Source organism: Strigops habroptila, chromosome 5 (genome assembly GCF_004027225.2).
Source record: "Strigops habroptila isolate Jane chromosome 5, bStrHab1.2.pri, whole genome shotgun sequence".
NCBI lineage: Eukaryota > Metazoa > Chordata > Aves > Psittaciformes > Psittacidae > Strigops > Strigops habroptila.
The window spans coordinates 41,710,228-41,726,242 of record NC_044281.2 but is presented as its reverse complement, the minus strand read 5'-3'; the positions used below and the strand labels follow the sequence as shown (position 1 = coordinate 41,726,242).

At 39.7% G+C, this 16,015-nt stretch overlaps 1 protein-coding gene across 1 annotated transcript; it reads left to right on the top strand.

Moving 5' to 3' along the window:
- The first annotated feature begins 1,411 nt into the window (after positions 1-1,411).
- DAPL1 (death associated protein like 1) lies at positions 1,412-13,646 on the top strand. Its single transcript, XM_030486518.1, has 4 exons — positions 1,412-1,534; positions 5,665-5,752; positions 9,605-9,668; positions 11,184-13,646. The coding sequence occupies exons 1-4, from the start codon at positions 1,477-1,479 to the stop codon at positions 11,301-11,303; spliced, it is 330 nt and encodes a 109-aa protein (XP_030342378.1). The 5' UTR covers positions 1,412-1,476; the 3' UTR covers positions 11,304-13,646.
- The last annotated feature ends 2,369 nt before the right edge of the window (positions 13,647-16,015 follow it).

Sequence of the window (16,015 nt, the reverse complement as noted above, 5' to 3'; positions counted from 1 at the left end):
CCTTCAAGCCTTCTCTAGAGAGCAAAAATGTAAAACTTACAGACCAGACATTGATCATAGAACCCTAGTAAACAAATGTACAGTTATGTATATTCGCACAAAAGTATGGTGGTTGTTTGTAACTATTACAACATTAGACATCAGTCTTAAAATTTAGACCACATATCCATGGTTGCATTTTGTATCATTGACAGCTAAAACAGAGTTCAGCTGCAGTACCACTAAAAAACTCCAAGAGAAATTGCTGACTAGTTACTGTCCCAGAAGAGAATGCTTTCTTCAGTCAGGATACAAAGTCAGACCCAACTTTACACTAACTCCATTATTTTCATTAGAAGTAGTTAGCAGGCGCGGCAAGATAGCATAGCAAACACATATGTATGAAACACACATTATCACTAAGATGGCAAAAAATGAGATGCTGTAATATGACACCTGGTACTATAAATGAAATTTTCCTTACATACCACTTAAGTCAGCATTAACTCCATTGACTAACATAGACTTTTCCTTGGCCTGTGTATGCATTTGAGGATGTTTCCATGAAATATACAGCCAATAAGTGCCTGGCTCTGGTTCTGAGCAGACATGAACTCCAAACAAGATGTCCCGTAGCACTGACTGTCTCTGCTGTCTGCCAAGGTGTGAACTCCTACTAGAGCCTTTCCCTCAGCTGAGGTACTAACAGCTGAAAATCAGCATCTCTACCCAGAAATGGATTTTCACTAAATTAGAGCACAGAGCTGGGTCTGCACTCTCTAGCCCTCTGCTAAATGCGGCCAAGAGCACGCAGGGGGTTCAAAAGTTCTCAGTCATGGGAGGGAATAATCAAAACCTAGCTAAAAAAATTAACAAAACAAATCAACAAAAGCAATGATAACAATTAAAAAACAAACAAACAAAAACCAAACCAAACAAACAAAAAAAACCCAACCCAAAAAACCCCAAAAAACAACCCAAAACCCAAACAACAAACCGAAACAAAAAGCAACCTGAGACACATACTAGTGAGAAAAATTCTAAGCAAAATACCGTAACTAAAATCGGCTGAAGGAAACTTTAAGTCTGTAGCTGAAATTTAAAAAGCCTGTAATGAACAACCACGACCAAACAAAGAAAAAAAAGCATACAGACAGGGCAACTCGGACAAGGGCTGACCAAGGTGATGGAGGTTCCCACCAGAGCGAGACGGGACAGCCGTCAATCTACCACCAGCCCCTCATATGATTAACTTTCTTCCTTCAGCCACCCCCTTTCTCATTCTCGCCTAACTTACATGATGCTCTCGTGCCGCAGCGCCGCAGGCCGTGTTTCCCCAGCGAACCCCGCCGCTCCCTCGGCATGCCGCCCCTCGGCACCCCTCGCCTCAGCACAGCCCCCTCCACGCCCGCCCTCGCACCACCTCACGCGCCTCCGCCCCGCCCCAGCGCGCGAGAGCGCTGCCGCGCGCGTCCGCCGTGGGTCTCTCGCGCCGCCATGGTGCGGAGTAAGCGCGCTTCGCTGCTGCCGCCGCTGCGCGGACGTCCGCCTGCAGGTAGGGGCCGGGGCCGGTCTCCGAAGGGGGTGCGGCCGCCGAAATCAATATTCCTGCACGAACGTGGCTCCCGGTAGCACCTGGCGTCCACGGAGCCGCCGGGAGGGATCGCGTTGCCCCGCCGCCACCGGCGCTCTCGCACCTGCGGGCCTACTGTCGGCCCCTCCCGAGGCCCGTGGGGCTGGGGAGCGGTGCTGCAGCGGGGGCTTGGAAGGGCGGGAGCGGCCGGGGCTGCCCCGTCCCCTTTCTCTGCGCCAGCAGGCTCCCGGACTGGAGCTTCACTCGGCCTGGTGTAGGCGAGAAGCCCAGCCCGCGGTGCTCTGCCTTCACACCACATGAGCAGGTACTGCACCCGGTGTTTGGGACTGCGGCCGCTCCGCAGTGAACTGCCACGGGCTCTGGGTCTGGTGAGGGGTTTGGAGCGCAAGTCTTATGAGGAACGGCTGAGGGAACTGGAGTTGTTTAGTCTGGAGAAGAGAAAGCTCAGGGGGAACCTTATCGCTCTCCACAACTACCTGAAAGGAGGTTGGAGTGAGGTGGGGATCGGCCTCTTCTCTCCAGTAACAAGTGACAGGACAAGAGGAAACAGCCTCAAGCTGTGCCAGGGGAGGTTTAGGCTGGATATTAGGGACAATTTCTTCACCAAAAGGGTGATTGGGTATTGGAACAGGCTGCCCAGGGAAGTGGTGGAATCACTGTCCCTGGAAGTGTTCAAAAAACATGTAGATGAGGCCCTTAGTGACATGGTTTAGTGGTGGACTTGGCAGTTGTGGGTAGTGGTTAGGCTTGATGATCTTAAATGTCTTTTCCAACCTAGTTGATTCTGTGGAGCTCTGCTGCTCTCTTAATCAGGAATGCATTATCGAGTAACAGATAAGTATCAGTGGTCTAATGAAATATGTATATATATTTAGCGTGCCAGTCTTATTCCTTGCCCCCTACTGTAATGTGGAAAACACATATTTTTTTCTTTTTTTACCCCACCTCCCCGTTGGAGTTACCTGACTAAACATGGTGCTTCTGAGTACAGGCTGACGAGCCTTCAGCGTGGTACTCTAACCATGGCTCTACCTAACGGGTGGTTTGTCAAGATGTAATACCTGGTGTTTAAATGCATGCCTAGGTTTGTTGGAGAATCTGTAAGTACAGACAGCTGGTAATCCAGTCCTGTGCTTGCCTGTTCATTAACTCTGTGGAGCTATCATCTCAAAACAGAGTTAGCAGTAGTACTTGGTTTCTTACCTATGTGTACTAAGTGTACAGAGCTGCTGCAGATTTTACCTTTAGAACTGCTGTACAGCTACTGCTGAGCCTAAACCAATTGGGTTCACCCTGTCCCTCCCTGATTTATTAGAAGCAGTTTTGGCCTGAATAGCACAAGGCATAACTTGCGTGTCTTGCAGCTGTAACATCTGTTTTGTTTTCTTTAAAGGTGTTTTTCTGTTGTTGGGGTTTATTTTACTTGTTTTGAGCATGCTTTTACATGAATTTGTAATGCAAGAAGTTTTTTTCAACTTCACTTGTCTCTAATCCTTTCCTGGGTTATTGCGTTTATGTATGTCAGGGACAGTTGAGTTACACTTGAAAGGGCCTTAACACCCCTACAAGTCAGTGACCTTGTGTGGGTACTAGTTTTCGTTTTCATGGCAGTAAACTGCATCTTGGTGAGGCTTATCTGCCCCTGCAGCGGAGGTGACTGTCTCTGGCAAAGGAGTAAGGATGGCAGGAAAAAGTTGTTCCAACTTTGCACTCAGTGAACGAAGCAGGTTGAAGGTGGACACCTTTATTCTGACCACAGTATCCATATGTAACCTCAGGATTCAACAGAGCTTTTGTTTTGTGCCTTTGTTTTCAGTTTGTGTTTCGTAGTTTGGTTGTTCTGGATTTTAATTTTCTTTTTTTGCAGGGAGAGAAGGGAGATGTTCTGCCTTCCTTATTTCCTTTCTTTAAAAATATAGGGTGGTTTAAATATGGAAATTAGTAAAGATTTTGGCACACAATTCTAAAGTGTTAGGTTACATGGCTTACAGGGCACTTGTAATCCAAAAATCGAGCTTTATAGTGAAACTTTGACATATCTCTTAATTGCTTTGGGAAAAAACAAATTACAAAACAGCTTTCTGGTACATTCCAGAAGCATCCATATTTAACTCTTCCACTACTAGGGGTGTCTTCGAGCAAGTTGGACAGCTGCTAATAGCTATTTTGAAGTCAGTGAAAAGACTGAAATAAGTCCTGTGTGATTCCTACTCTTATAAATAACTATCTTCTGTGTGGTTGTTGGTAGTAGACACAATTCCTGGTTGGCCACTTAAATATCTTTTCCTATTTTGGGTATTTGTTTCCTTCTCACCCACCCCCCAACTCCTCCTTGTGCTTTTTGTAAAGCTTCAGAGTGTTAAAGTGTCTGCCTTCCTGAGTGTCTGGATCTCTTCACCCCACTAAATTAAAACTGAAAAAAGTATTTATCTAGAAATCACCAATCCCGCATGTGTGTGCTTAGTGAAGGCCCCAAACCAAAAGTCACAGATCTAGGTTCAGTTACGGTTTTTTAGCTACTTCTAAAACTTTAGTTGTGTTCCCACTTGCAGTTTGACTCATTCCTAAAAAGCCAAAAAATCTAAGCACCTAACAACCTGTGGAAGAATACTTGGGATGACTTGCTTTGGTGTTCTGGATGAACTTGCTGTAAAGGGAACTTGATGTCAAGAAGACATCAGTCTTAAGAGCTTTCTTGAAATATTTGACGGTTTTCTTTGTGGTTGGATTTATTTTATTTATTTATTATCTTTTGTCATTCTTGTTTAAAGGTGCCTTCTATGTTATCTTCTGCTTAGAAAGACAAAAAAGTTTCATACCTTGTGAGCTTGGAATCTTGATTCTCTTTACTAATTGGAAATGGCTGACACTTCCATTTCACAGGAGGCTTTGCAGTTAGCCTTCCAAAAGAATTTGGTTCTGTCTAGATGTCTAGTGTATTGGCTGTTGTAAGATGACTATTCATTTGCTGCTAATACAGCACTATAATTATCTGTATGTATGTAATTTTTAAAAAGCCAAATCGAGATATTGCAGAACTCCAATACTGTGAGGCTGCTTTGGACATGATTGAAGGAGAATTCTTGTTCCTAAAACTATACCTGCAACCAGGAAATACTTGGCAAGTGGTCAGATTTGGTAGAAAATGGGTGGTAGTTACAGATGGACACATCTGCTCCCCCTGTGAATGGCCAAATATATTTCTTGTGCTGTTTAGCTGAGTAATTCTTGAAACTTTGGTCTACTCCCTATTCACTCCTATCCCCAAATATTTAAGTTTGAAAACTCTAGTCTTGATTATTCATTATAAAAATAGGAGCCTCGCTGTAAGATGAATGAACTTCTTCAAAATAATGAGACATAAACATTAAGCTTGTTCTTTTTTACTCTTACAGTTTTAAAGCTTGAAATACCCTCATGAACAGGAGAAAGTATTTCAGCAAGATGATTTGGATAACTTTAGTTGTTCTTTGTTCAGAACTGAATTTTCTGACATGCCTCAGAACTTAGATTGTTATTGTTAGGTCCTCTGTAGCTTAATTGGTGCTAATTGGGTTTGTGATTGGCAGATATCTTAATAAAATATAATTAAATGTGTTAGAACACAAGAACTAGGTAAGTAAGCAGCTGGTTCTTATCTGCATTACTAGGTTTATTCTAGAATACCTTGAGTAAATCATGTGAAACCTTCATTGCTGAGTGATATTGCTTGACAACCTGAAAGTGTTTAGAGGTTGGTTTGTTTGTTTTGCCTTTTAAAATTCAAAATAGAAACTATTACATCTGAGATTTATGGGGGAAGAATGCATATTAACATAATAACATGTTAAGATTTAATATAGTTGGCAGTGACCAAAACCCCTCTGATTTCTTGATTATAGTATTTGGAAATTGATTTGACTATGCCATGACAGAGAAGTTTAAAGTCCTTGCTGGATCTGTTTATCTCTGTGTATGTGTGTGTTTAAAAGTGAAGCATAGAGTTAAATATGGAAAGATGATTTTAAAGTATTTTTTTCTTCTATAAGTGTATGTAATGCAGTATGTAATTCTATAGATATTTGTACATAAATTGTATTTTCTTCTTGCAGTCAAAGCTGGAGGTATGAGAGTGCCTAAAAAGCATGAATACGGACCTGTTGGGAAAAATGCTAAACCCCCAGGAAAAGATAAGACAAGGTACTGCACTGCAGGGCTTGATCCCCCTTCCCCCGTAGTTCAGAGGTGATAGGCTGAAGGTTGAAATCCAAAGACAACTCTTAATCCCTGAAGAGTTTAATTTTTAAATTAACTTGTGCAATTTGTAGATAAAAGGCAACTTTGAGGTAATCATCAACTTAAAATTCCCCAACCCTCCCAAGAAAAGACCCAACTTCAAAGCCTAAGGACAATGCCTTGCAATGAAAGATGAAGGCTGAATCTCTTCTCTATTGTCACGTGTTATGGAACAGAAATTAAAACAATGTTTTGCCTACCTGTACCTAATAAAGTAATAGTCAAACAGTTTCCAGTGAAATAAGAATGAGTTTTAGGCTGTCCTCATTCTGAAGGAAACTAAACCCGTATCTCCCACTCCCCACGGAAAGTGTTATTTCCTGTATAGCCTGTATCTCTTATTTCAATCCCAAATCGAATTTGGCTTTTTCTGTTTTCTACTTCCTGAGGTTACTCAAGCTATTTTGCCCCGAAATGAAAGCATGCTTCTACTTTTGACTAAGGTGGCAGTGACTGGTTGAAGTGGGCATCAAAATAAATACTTTCTTCCAGGTTTTTCAAATGAAGACTGACTGTTTCTCTGAAAAATATGCTTTTTTCTCAAATATCACTTAACAAAAAGTTAAGATGACCAATATATGGATAATTGCTGTGATGCTCAGAAACCAGTCAGCGTGACCCTAAGATTTTGTTCAAAGGAGCCCAATGCAGTGATTTGCTCTTGGAATAAATCTGCTGTGTTCTGATAGCGATGACCTTGTTATGCAAGGAAGCAGCGTATGTATCCTCCTCCATATGATGATTAGGATATTTGTGAGGAAATAAAAGACCTGAACTTTAGCCTATTGTCAGCTAATGGCATGTATCTTGCTGTGTCACTTGCCTTCACCAGTGAGTTAGATGCTTCCTGTTGAAGACTCATAGAAAAAAGATTCATAGAAAAAGTCTTCATAGAAAAAAGACTTGAGATTTGTGGGGATAAGACAAAATGTAATGGTTAAAGTACTGTGCTTGGGGAGCTGGATCTAAAATTCCACTTGGCACTGTAACCTGTGTGCTTTGAATACCTTTATCTGTTTTGTAAGCATTCAAAATAATGTCTAAGTTGAGACTGGAAGTTGGATATCTTTCTCTAACAAGTGCTTCTGCACCTTGTGTACACTATTCTCTAGCCCGTCAAAACATTAAATTTTTGCTGCTCAGCGGTGCAGCTCCTAGAGGAAAGTACAGTCTGATCTTGCAGACTTCTGAGAGCAGGAGAGATAAGGGTTTTAGTCCCTTTAGAATGAGGACAGCCTAGAATTTGTTCTTCCCTTGGAAACTGTTCAGCATTATCGTATTAGATATGAGTAGGAAACACATCTGTTGTTGCTTTAAAAGTGACTTTGTCCTCCTGCTATGAAAAAGCACTTGTAAGCAAATATTTTTACCTGTAGGAGTGGGCTCTGATTTCTGTCAGGATGTAGTTGCCTCTCGTGTAGTCCAAATTTGGGAGTAGTTTTGTGCATAAAAATAAACAGAAACAAAACAAGATTAAATATCCTGTCGTATCTCTCTTAAGAACAGAACTCCCTTCAAGGAGTCTTTGTATTGTCCGTATGATAGCTTGCTCTGGACTTGCTGAAGAGGCTCATCCACACTGAGAGCAGCTCCTGAATCATGACTTTATTAAAGCACATCTGGAATTATCCCGAAAGCTGTGGATTACTCCTTACACTGCTGGGGATTTAGGGATGTCAGTTACTGCTTACCTGTAAGAAAGGAGCCACTTAGACCATAGTGTTTCTGTAGTACCCAGGTAACCATTTGAAAAGCCTGGATTAGAGAGGATGGGGCTGGATGACTGTGTTCTGATTCCCACTTGTTTGGGGTTTTTTTCTGCACTAAGATTTAAGCTCCCTATATTACTTCTGATAAACAGATTTACTTCTGCTGTTTCTGAATAGATGTTGTCAAGAAGGCTTCCTTTTTAGTTGAATGTCTATGTGTGCATTGCAACCATGGTATCAGAGTGTCTGTCAGGCATTACAAAGTACTATAATCTAGTAACATTGCTGTGAAATAGATTATTTTGCCAGGAGTTAAAAGGGAAGTGTGTGACTAGACTGACAGCTGAACTCCAGTTTCTGGACCAAGATGTTAATTTTTTCCTCTAAAATGTTATAATCAGCTAGATAACTTTTAAATTAACTGGATTTAGCCATGCCAAGAAATGGTGTATTGACATTATTTCTTGGCAAGCTACACACATCAACACTGTAGGTCTTTGGATTTCTGTTTTTCTCCTCACTGGCTTGGAGGACACTAACCTTAAATATAATCTTTTGAAATAAAGCTGAGCTTTATGCCAAAACTAACACTGACTTTCCTGTTTACTAGTTCTCTGTACCAGAATCGGTGGTTACCTAATACAGCATACATACCTTGTTAGGATGATGGATTTCATTCTCAGGTTGCAATCACAGAAGTCATACAGAACTTTGTAAAGTAGTTGGTGCTACTAAGCAGCTACTAAAGTATTTGAGTTTTTGATTCAGATGAGATTTTCTGAGAGGGTCAAAGTCACCATCGTAGCTTAAAGTGGGTACTCGGAGCTGAGACTGGTCTTAGGAACTGAGCTTTTGAGACTTAGTTTAAAAAAAAAAAAAAAAAAAAACCAAACAGAAAAAAGGCATGCTTCCTATGAAGTTGCTGTGTAATACATGGCCTAATAGAATGTAATGCATCCTGTTAATAACTAGATGCCTGCCTGACAGTCTTCTGAAAATGCTTTCCATTTGCCTATACCTCATTATTTAAGAGAAACAATTCAAAGTTGTGTGTGTTCTTTGGTTTTTGTTGAGTTTTCTAATAATTTATTTTGTTGTTGGTTTTTTTTTTTGTTTGTTTGTTTGTGGTTTGATCCCCCTCAGAGTTAAAAGGGTTTTGTTTTCATTGATTGCCAGTTGTCTGGGTGTAGCTTTGCTCCTGTCTTTACTATAGTCATAGTTATCTGATGACACAAACAGACCTTGAATAGTGCGTATTTGTCAGTGTGGCAAGCTGATATCAATTGTTAAACTGAAATTTCAGTAGGAAATGTGCCTTGTCTGATACACAGAATCATTAACTTAGCTAAAGCAGTATTTGCTTTTTCAGAGTCATATTTAAGGTATCTGGGTCCATGTGTAAGGGTAACAATGATTTTTCTTGGCTTCGTTTTCAAGATACAGAGGTGTCACTGGAAATAATCGTATCATCAGAAGAATATGCAATCCACAGTTCTTCCTGTTGCTGAACTAAATTATTTCATATCCACAGATAGTTTGTTTATGCGATATTGGTAACGTGGCTGTTCTTCATTGGAGTATGAAGAAGTTAATGGGATAATCTTGCACAAAAAGTTTTTGGTTGACAAATTGCTGCTGTCGAAGGAAACACTCTCCAAAAGCAGTGGGTGAATTTTTTTCATGGGTCTAGACTGGAATCAAGAAAATTCCTAAGTCAAATTTTGTAGTTCTGGATATCAGTGCTCAGCTTCTGTGAAGCTACTCTGCAGTGTAGGGAAAAAAAAATCTGGTTTGAGATATTTAAGGATATTTATATATATAGCCTTTTGTATATCTAAATAAAACAGTCTGCAACAGAGATTTTGCATTGGTCTATTCTGAGGCAGCATACCTTTTTTTAATATCCTAGTCTTTAATGGGATTAAAGGATTTAGCTCCAAAACCTAAATTTCTATTACAAAATACTTTGTATTAAGTCTGGAAAATGAAAGTGCCAAGTATTTCTGTGAGGTGGAAATGCTAAATACATTCTTGTTCTCCTTTACAGTGCTATTGCCAGTTTTGCAAAACCTCAGAACATGGGTGTCTTGGTAGCAGAAGCCCTGAGCAAAGTAAGTATGTCTGGAGAAACAAGATACATGTTTGTCAGGGCTTCTTCATAAAACTATATGGTAAAAAAAGTGAATTTTCCTTAAACCGCTGTCATCTGACAGTTGTAGGTTTCTCATCTACCACTAAATATTCTTGAGGTGGTCTATTTCTTTAGCAGTTGTGTGGCTAAAATGCTAGATGCTAAAATGTAACTAGCCTTTCCTCCTTACTCTGCTATGTTTGATTCCATTCCTATTTACACTAAATAGCCCCAGGGTAGTTATGTATACCTGTTACAGAAAATAAGGTGTGTCTGTTCTTTAAAGTGGTATGTTGATTCAGATTTATGGAAATGTGGGGAAGGATTATCAGTGACATAGTAAATTTGTGGCAGAGCTGGGATTACAATTGAGAATGAAACCTGGTCTTGAAGTCTTTATCCCACTGTGGAAATACCTTTAACTGCTGTAAAGGTCCAACTTACAGAAGCGAAAAGATGGCCTTGTGAAGGAGGTGAGTAGTGCCACTGCCAAGTGCTTACTGGATACCAAGACAGCAAGTTAATGTTAGACTATTGCAAGCGATCCCCGAGACAACAGGCACAGAATATTCCACTGCTGCTGCATATGCAGCTGTTTCACATGACACCTGACATTAGATAGTCAAGTATCTTCTTGAATTCTGCCTTGGAAAGACTATGAGATCATTTGCAAAGCCGTTGATGGACCCTTCTATTCATCTTTAGGCCTACAAAGACCACTGTCTGGTATGTCTTGCTAGGCTGTTGATGTAGACTCTTTAACACCTATGTTTTGCAAGAGCTGATTTAACAAGCAGCTTCTTAATTTGCATGCTAATCTGAAGATCTCACAGTTATAATCTATTTTTCATATACTTGCAGTCTTTAGATTGTGAGGCATACAAGAGTTCCTCATCCACAGAGCTTGGTAAAACATTAGTTGCATCATTTTAGCATAAGCCTTTCATCAACAGATGTGTATATAGATTTAGTATGTAGATCTTGAATTTTTCAATTGACTAGTTTGTTAAGGAGAACAGATACAACTCATGCTGTTTCTCCTCTGCTTGTCTCCATCTCCTCTGTTCTGACCTACCATTTCCTTCTGTTGGTTTCCATGATCTCATAACATTAAACTTCTGCAGTAGGTAAGAAAGTGATAATTGGATACTGCAATGATGATGACTTGAATCTAGGAAAGTAAGAATTTGAAGCAACTTATTGTTAACTCTGGCATACTGATTATTTACTCTGCTTTCCTGATCTTGACAGGAAATTCTATGAACTACTATAAAAAGGGGGGGGGGGGAATCAATGAAGGTAGTCGGGTTGATACCACTTTAAAAACAAATTATAATTAAACGTACAGAGTTGCCCTGAGTTTATCTGTTGATCGTTTGAACTTCTTGTGGAGTTAAGTTTTAAACTACTTTTATATGATAGAATTTAGGAAGAGAATAGCATAAAAGCTATATTTTATAACAACTTTTCCCCCCTCCACCCTTTAATGTTACAGATGAACCATAAAATTAATGCAGCAGCATTACAGGTGGCTCAACAAAAGCCTCAGCCTGCCTTGGAGAAGTTCATACTGCCTAAGAGAATTTACATTATTCAACAGCCACGGAAATGTTAAGATACTCATAAAATACTCATGTTTACTTAAAGTGAGTTTCTATTCTAAATAGCACTTTGTGCACTGTGGTGAAATGGTCAGAAACTATGTGCCTTGTATCTCACTGTATTTTTGTTACGGTCAATAAAATACTTTATAAGAAGAGTCACTAAATGTACTTAGGATTTATTAAAATACCATGGTGTATGTCTAATCTGGTTTTACTAGTGTACAGTAATTACACAATGCCAAGAAATCTAACAGCTTCCCTTACTGTGTGAATTTTGACTGAAGTACTAGAAACTGTCAGCCCCCTTTTTTTTTTTTTTTTTATTTTTTAATTTTTTATTTTAATAATAGCAAAGCTGAAGTGAACATGATCCTAAGTAAGCAGGCCACAACTGAAAGGCATGTTTCTTTTTGTTTTAATTTAGGCTGAGGTGTTCCATGCTGAATGTATGCCTTAGGCATACTGCATAATAAGAAACTTGAACAAGTCCTGGGAAAGATTTCCATGCAGTGGAAAAAATACCTTTTTCCTTGCATTTCTTTCTGTAAAGAAATCTGATTCCTTTCCTGAGATCCAAACAGTAGGAAGAACGAAGTGAAAACAGTCTGGTTTTTTGAATCCCTCTGGGGTTGGGGAGGATGAGTGAGGGAAGTACCTGACTTAGAGTTGAACCTCTGGGATGAAAGGACAGACATGGAGGAGGAGGAAGAGTCAAGGTGCAGGCAGTGATTTGAGTATGGAGTTTAAGGTTGGTAGAAGGGCATATGGGCCTGAAAAGCGATGAGACTGAGCATGGACTGGTAGTAAAACAAGCTTAATAATGGGGAGGAGCAATTATAAATACAAGTTCAGGCAGTACCCTTTAGCCTTGCCTGCTTATGCTGTCAGCAAAAGACAGTAGAAATAGTCAGTCCTGCCCAGTCCAGAGGATCATACTCTCATACTGCTAATTGTTTGGTTGGGTAGCTCAGCTGACTTCTTGCTCTGAATTTAATTCTGCTGGGACTGCTCTTCGGTTTGGTTGGTTTTTTTTCTTTATTAAAGTAGTGCTTGCAGGTGAATATGCCATTAAAAATGTAGTCAAGGGGTCCAAATAGACACAATAGGGAAGGTAATGCTCAAAAATGTTTATATTGTCAACGAGGCTTCTTTTTATTGTGTGCTTTCCAGATGACTGCAGTGGAAAGCTATTACAAACATATGAAACACTCTCCCTTTTACACAGAGGGATCCCAGGTGGGTTACCCAGAATTAGTGTTACCATTTAACATGAATGTCTGCTTTGTTTCATCCATCCATAAAATGTAAATAACTTTATATGTTGATTAAAGATTAAATTATGATCACAGGAGGTGGTGATTAGTAGTATGTGCAATAAACAATTTGGTTACACCTTGAATAAGTAGGAAAGATTAAAATATTGCTGCTCCTACGAAGACTGCTGGGGTTTTTTTCCCATATTTCTTAACTGACTTGTAAAGCTTGACTTAAGCTACTCGTAAAATATTGTCGCTGTTATTGGGACAACAACAGCAGTAATATACTTTATGGATATTTAAGTTGTAGGTACATGATTTGGAAAACATCTAGTTCTGCCTTTATATATCGTGCACTTTATATATATCACTGCCTGGGCTGACTGTATATAAATGAGTATCAATATGAATATAAATTATTTGAGTTAAAGCTGTCCATATGTGAATTGATTTATTCATGCTATCAAGGCCAAAAATAGCACTGTGCACTGTAGTACGTTAGTGCTTCCTACAGAAAGACTGTTAGTAAAATCTGTATAATTCTAATCTTTATCCTTTTTGTTTCTGAGGGCCTTCATGAACATTTCTTTCTATAAAATAATCTGCTGCTGAAAATTTATTTATATTCTGGCCAAGGGTTTAATGCAAAGTGAGATCTTGCGGGAAAAGGATTGTCTCTTCCAGAGTTACATCCAGCCTTCCCCTGGATGCTAGATTAACTAGACACTCAATTGTTCTGGCCAATTTGTGCTTAACGCACACCTCAGTAGAGAAACCATTTGGATACCCTTTCCTGGTGCCTGGAAGAGATGGGACTTCTGGTACACTAATGAAGTGGGTAACTTGCACCCCGCTGTGGAGGAAGTTGCTTCCCGCTGTGAGGAGTTACTCAAATACTGTGGGAATGGAGGTACCTGGGATCCTTATTTCTACCTTATATCCCTAGTGTGGTTGGAAAAATTACTAGCTGTGTGCAGATTGCTCGGTGGGAATTCAACCTGTTACTGCAGTGCTTCATCACTGCAGCTGTGTAAACACCATGTTGTGATGCAATGTTAACGTGGCTGGAAGTAGCAGTGAATAAACCAATGGATCTGACTACCCTTCTCGTAGTTCCTCATTAGATTTTGTAGCTTGTTGTTTGTTTGTTTTAAATGAATGTTATTTAAACTGTTTGAAGTAGTATGTTCAGGGAAGGGACGGCATGCTCAATGTACAAGACAGCTGTAGGAAACTACTTTTGTGACAAATCATGACATACACTGATTGCTTATGGATGTAATACTTCTGTTTTGAAAGGTCCTGTATACTACTTTGTGCAGTGCACATTTAGCAAGTTCAGTGCTACACAGATGAGTTAAGCATATACAGTAATTCAGGTTCTGGAAGTATAGTGTCTACTGTATTGGCAAACAGGAGTTACGCAGCATAGGCCTCAGTATGTGCTTCTGGAGGCTACTAAGAAGCAGCAGTCCTCCCGGAAAAATGAACCCATGCACATTCAGTGCCTGGGACCTGTGTATGTACAGAACATACAGGAAGTGATGTTGTGGGACTTCCAAACAGCCTCACAGAAAACTTTACATTAATGTAGGCATCTTCCATGTTCTACCTGTGTAAAATTTTCAGGCATAAAAAGAAGACCTAACAAAAAGTCAGGAGGTCGGATTTTGATAAACTGTCTCATTGTTTTACTACATGTAAAGCAGGTGCAAGCTCCCCTTCTGCTGTAACATACACCTTCTGGAGCAGGAAATCCTGGCAACTGATGGATTTTTTTTTTCCTCCTTCTGTAGGATGCTGTCCCCTGTGGTGGCATTGCAGGTAGTGTTTCATACTTGCTTTTCATGTCAACAACACTTTACTAGTCTTTGTAGGGAATCTGGAACATTTGTGTAGAGAACAAACTACCTCTTCTGCTTAAATATATTTTATAATTGAGAACATCCTATAATTAGGAGCATTCCCTTTTCAACCAAGTCTGGTTTTTACTCACCTGTTGTATTTTGTCAGCAGCACTGTTAAATGCATTATTTTCTCTAATTTATTTCTATTTGTTAAGGTGTCCTGCGTATAATACTATTCTTAATAACAAAAGATAAACAGGAAACTAAAACCGTATTTTGAACTTCTAGCAAGACAACTTAGTTTTTCATCCTGTTTGTACCTTTGACACTGTAATTTTAGTTTGTGTTTGCACCATCATTGATGATACTATGATGAATCAGTTGTCTTATGTTTTAGGAAGTTTGTTTTATTTAGTTCAATTCTGAATTCAGTACTTTGCCTCCATTTAAATATGGACTACAGCTAAATATGGAACATAAGGAACAAGCACAGCTGGTTTGCTAGAATCATTTGTAATAATCCTCAAGAAGCCTAAAAACAGGCTTCCTACAAAGGTTTTGATTTTTCTACAAAAGTGGCATGGTTTCAGGAAATTATTTATTCTGTTGATCATTATTTCATCATTTTGATGGACATAATGTGGGTTAATATGCAGTTGTTTTTATTGGTAGACCTCAAAACACCTTATAGAGACAAGAATGACTGAAGCCAAGTGGCAGTAATAGCAGTGAAAACTGATTTCAGTAAATGTTGATTGGTTCATTGTATTGGTAAAATTGGTAATGTCGCGCATTCTATTTGATGGCCTGAGTAACACATACAGGCCTTGCTGTACTTCTCTGCAGGGATGGATTTCCTCTTGGCCGAGGAAAGTCACTACCTCTAAGACCCTGACACTCAGAGGGTGGGTAGTGCTTCACAGAGCTATGTGGAAATTGGCAGTGTGCAACTTTAAACTGGTTTATACTGAACTACAGTATACGTTGTTAAGTGTACAGCTAAAGTCTGGATTGAGAGTATGTGATTTCTGACCCTTGAGTGAAACTGCAGCAGATGAAATGGCAAAGAAATTACACATGGCAAATCTGGGAGTTTACAATAAAAGAGAACTATTACAAAAGACTTAATTGTAATAAATACCTATCAACCTTTATTTAAAGCCTCTATCTCCTCCAACCTGTACATGTTCAGCCTGTTCTTCTCTAAGTAGTATGCACAAATTTGCTAATTGTTTCAAGGACAGTAACCTCCTCCTGGTATGCAAACTCCAGAAGTTCTAGTAACTGGTACACACATAAGCCCAAGCACTTCCTGAGCCCATATTTAGTTCCAGTGGTACAAGAGTGTATTTCTAGAACGTAAAAAAAAATAAAAATTCCTTGGTCTAGTTGATGTCATCTGCAATATTCATATTGTGATTATTCCTGTTGTGCATAACTCCCACAACAGGTCCACAGTAAAGCACCTCTTGGTTTTGAAAACTTCACTGTCCAAGAGGACCATTGTTTCAACATGCTGCCATCCCTCCTGTCCCCTCCTGCATCTTCTAGACTCAGCTCCTACTTAGTGTGAGCAAGACAGATACTTGCAGCTGATCAGTTTGGCTGCAGAAATGTGCA

Bases quoted from the DNA above. Each gene is read 5' to 3' on its own strand.
- DAPL1 (XM_030486518.1), top strand. From the start codon at position 1,477: ATGGTGCGGAGTAAGCGCGCTTCGCTGCTGCCGCCGCTGCGCGGACGT. The intron at 1,535-5,664 runs GTAGGGGCCGGG...TTCTTCTTGCAG, and splicing joins GCGCGGACGTCCGCCTGCAG to TCAAAGCTGGAGGTATGAGA. The intron at 9,669-11,183 runs GTAAGTATGTCT...TTAATGTTACAG, and splicing joins TAGCAGAAGCCCTGAGCAAA to ATGAACCATAAAATTAATGC.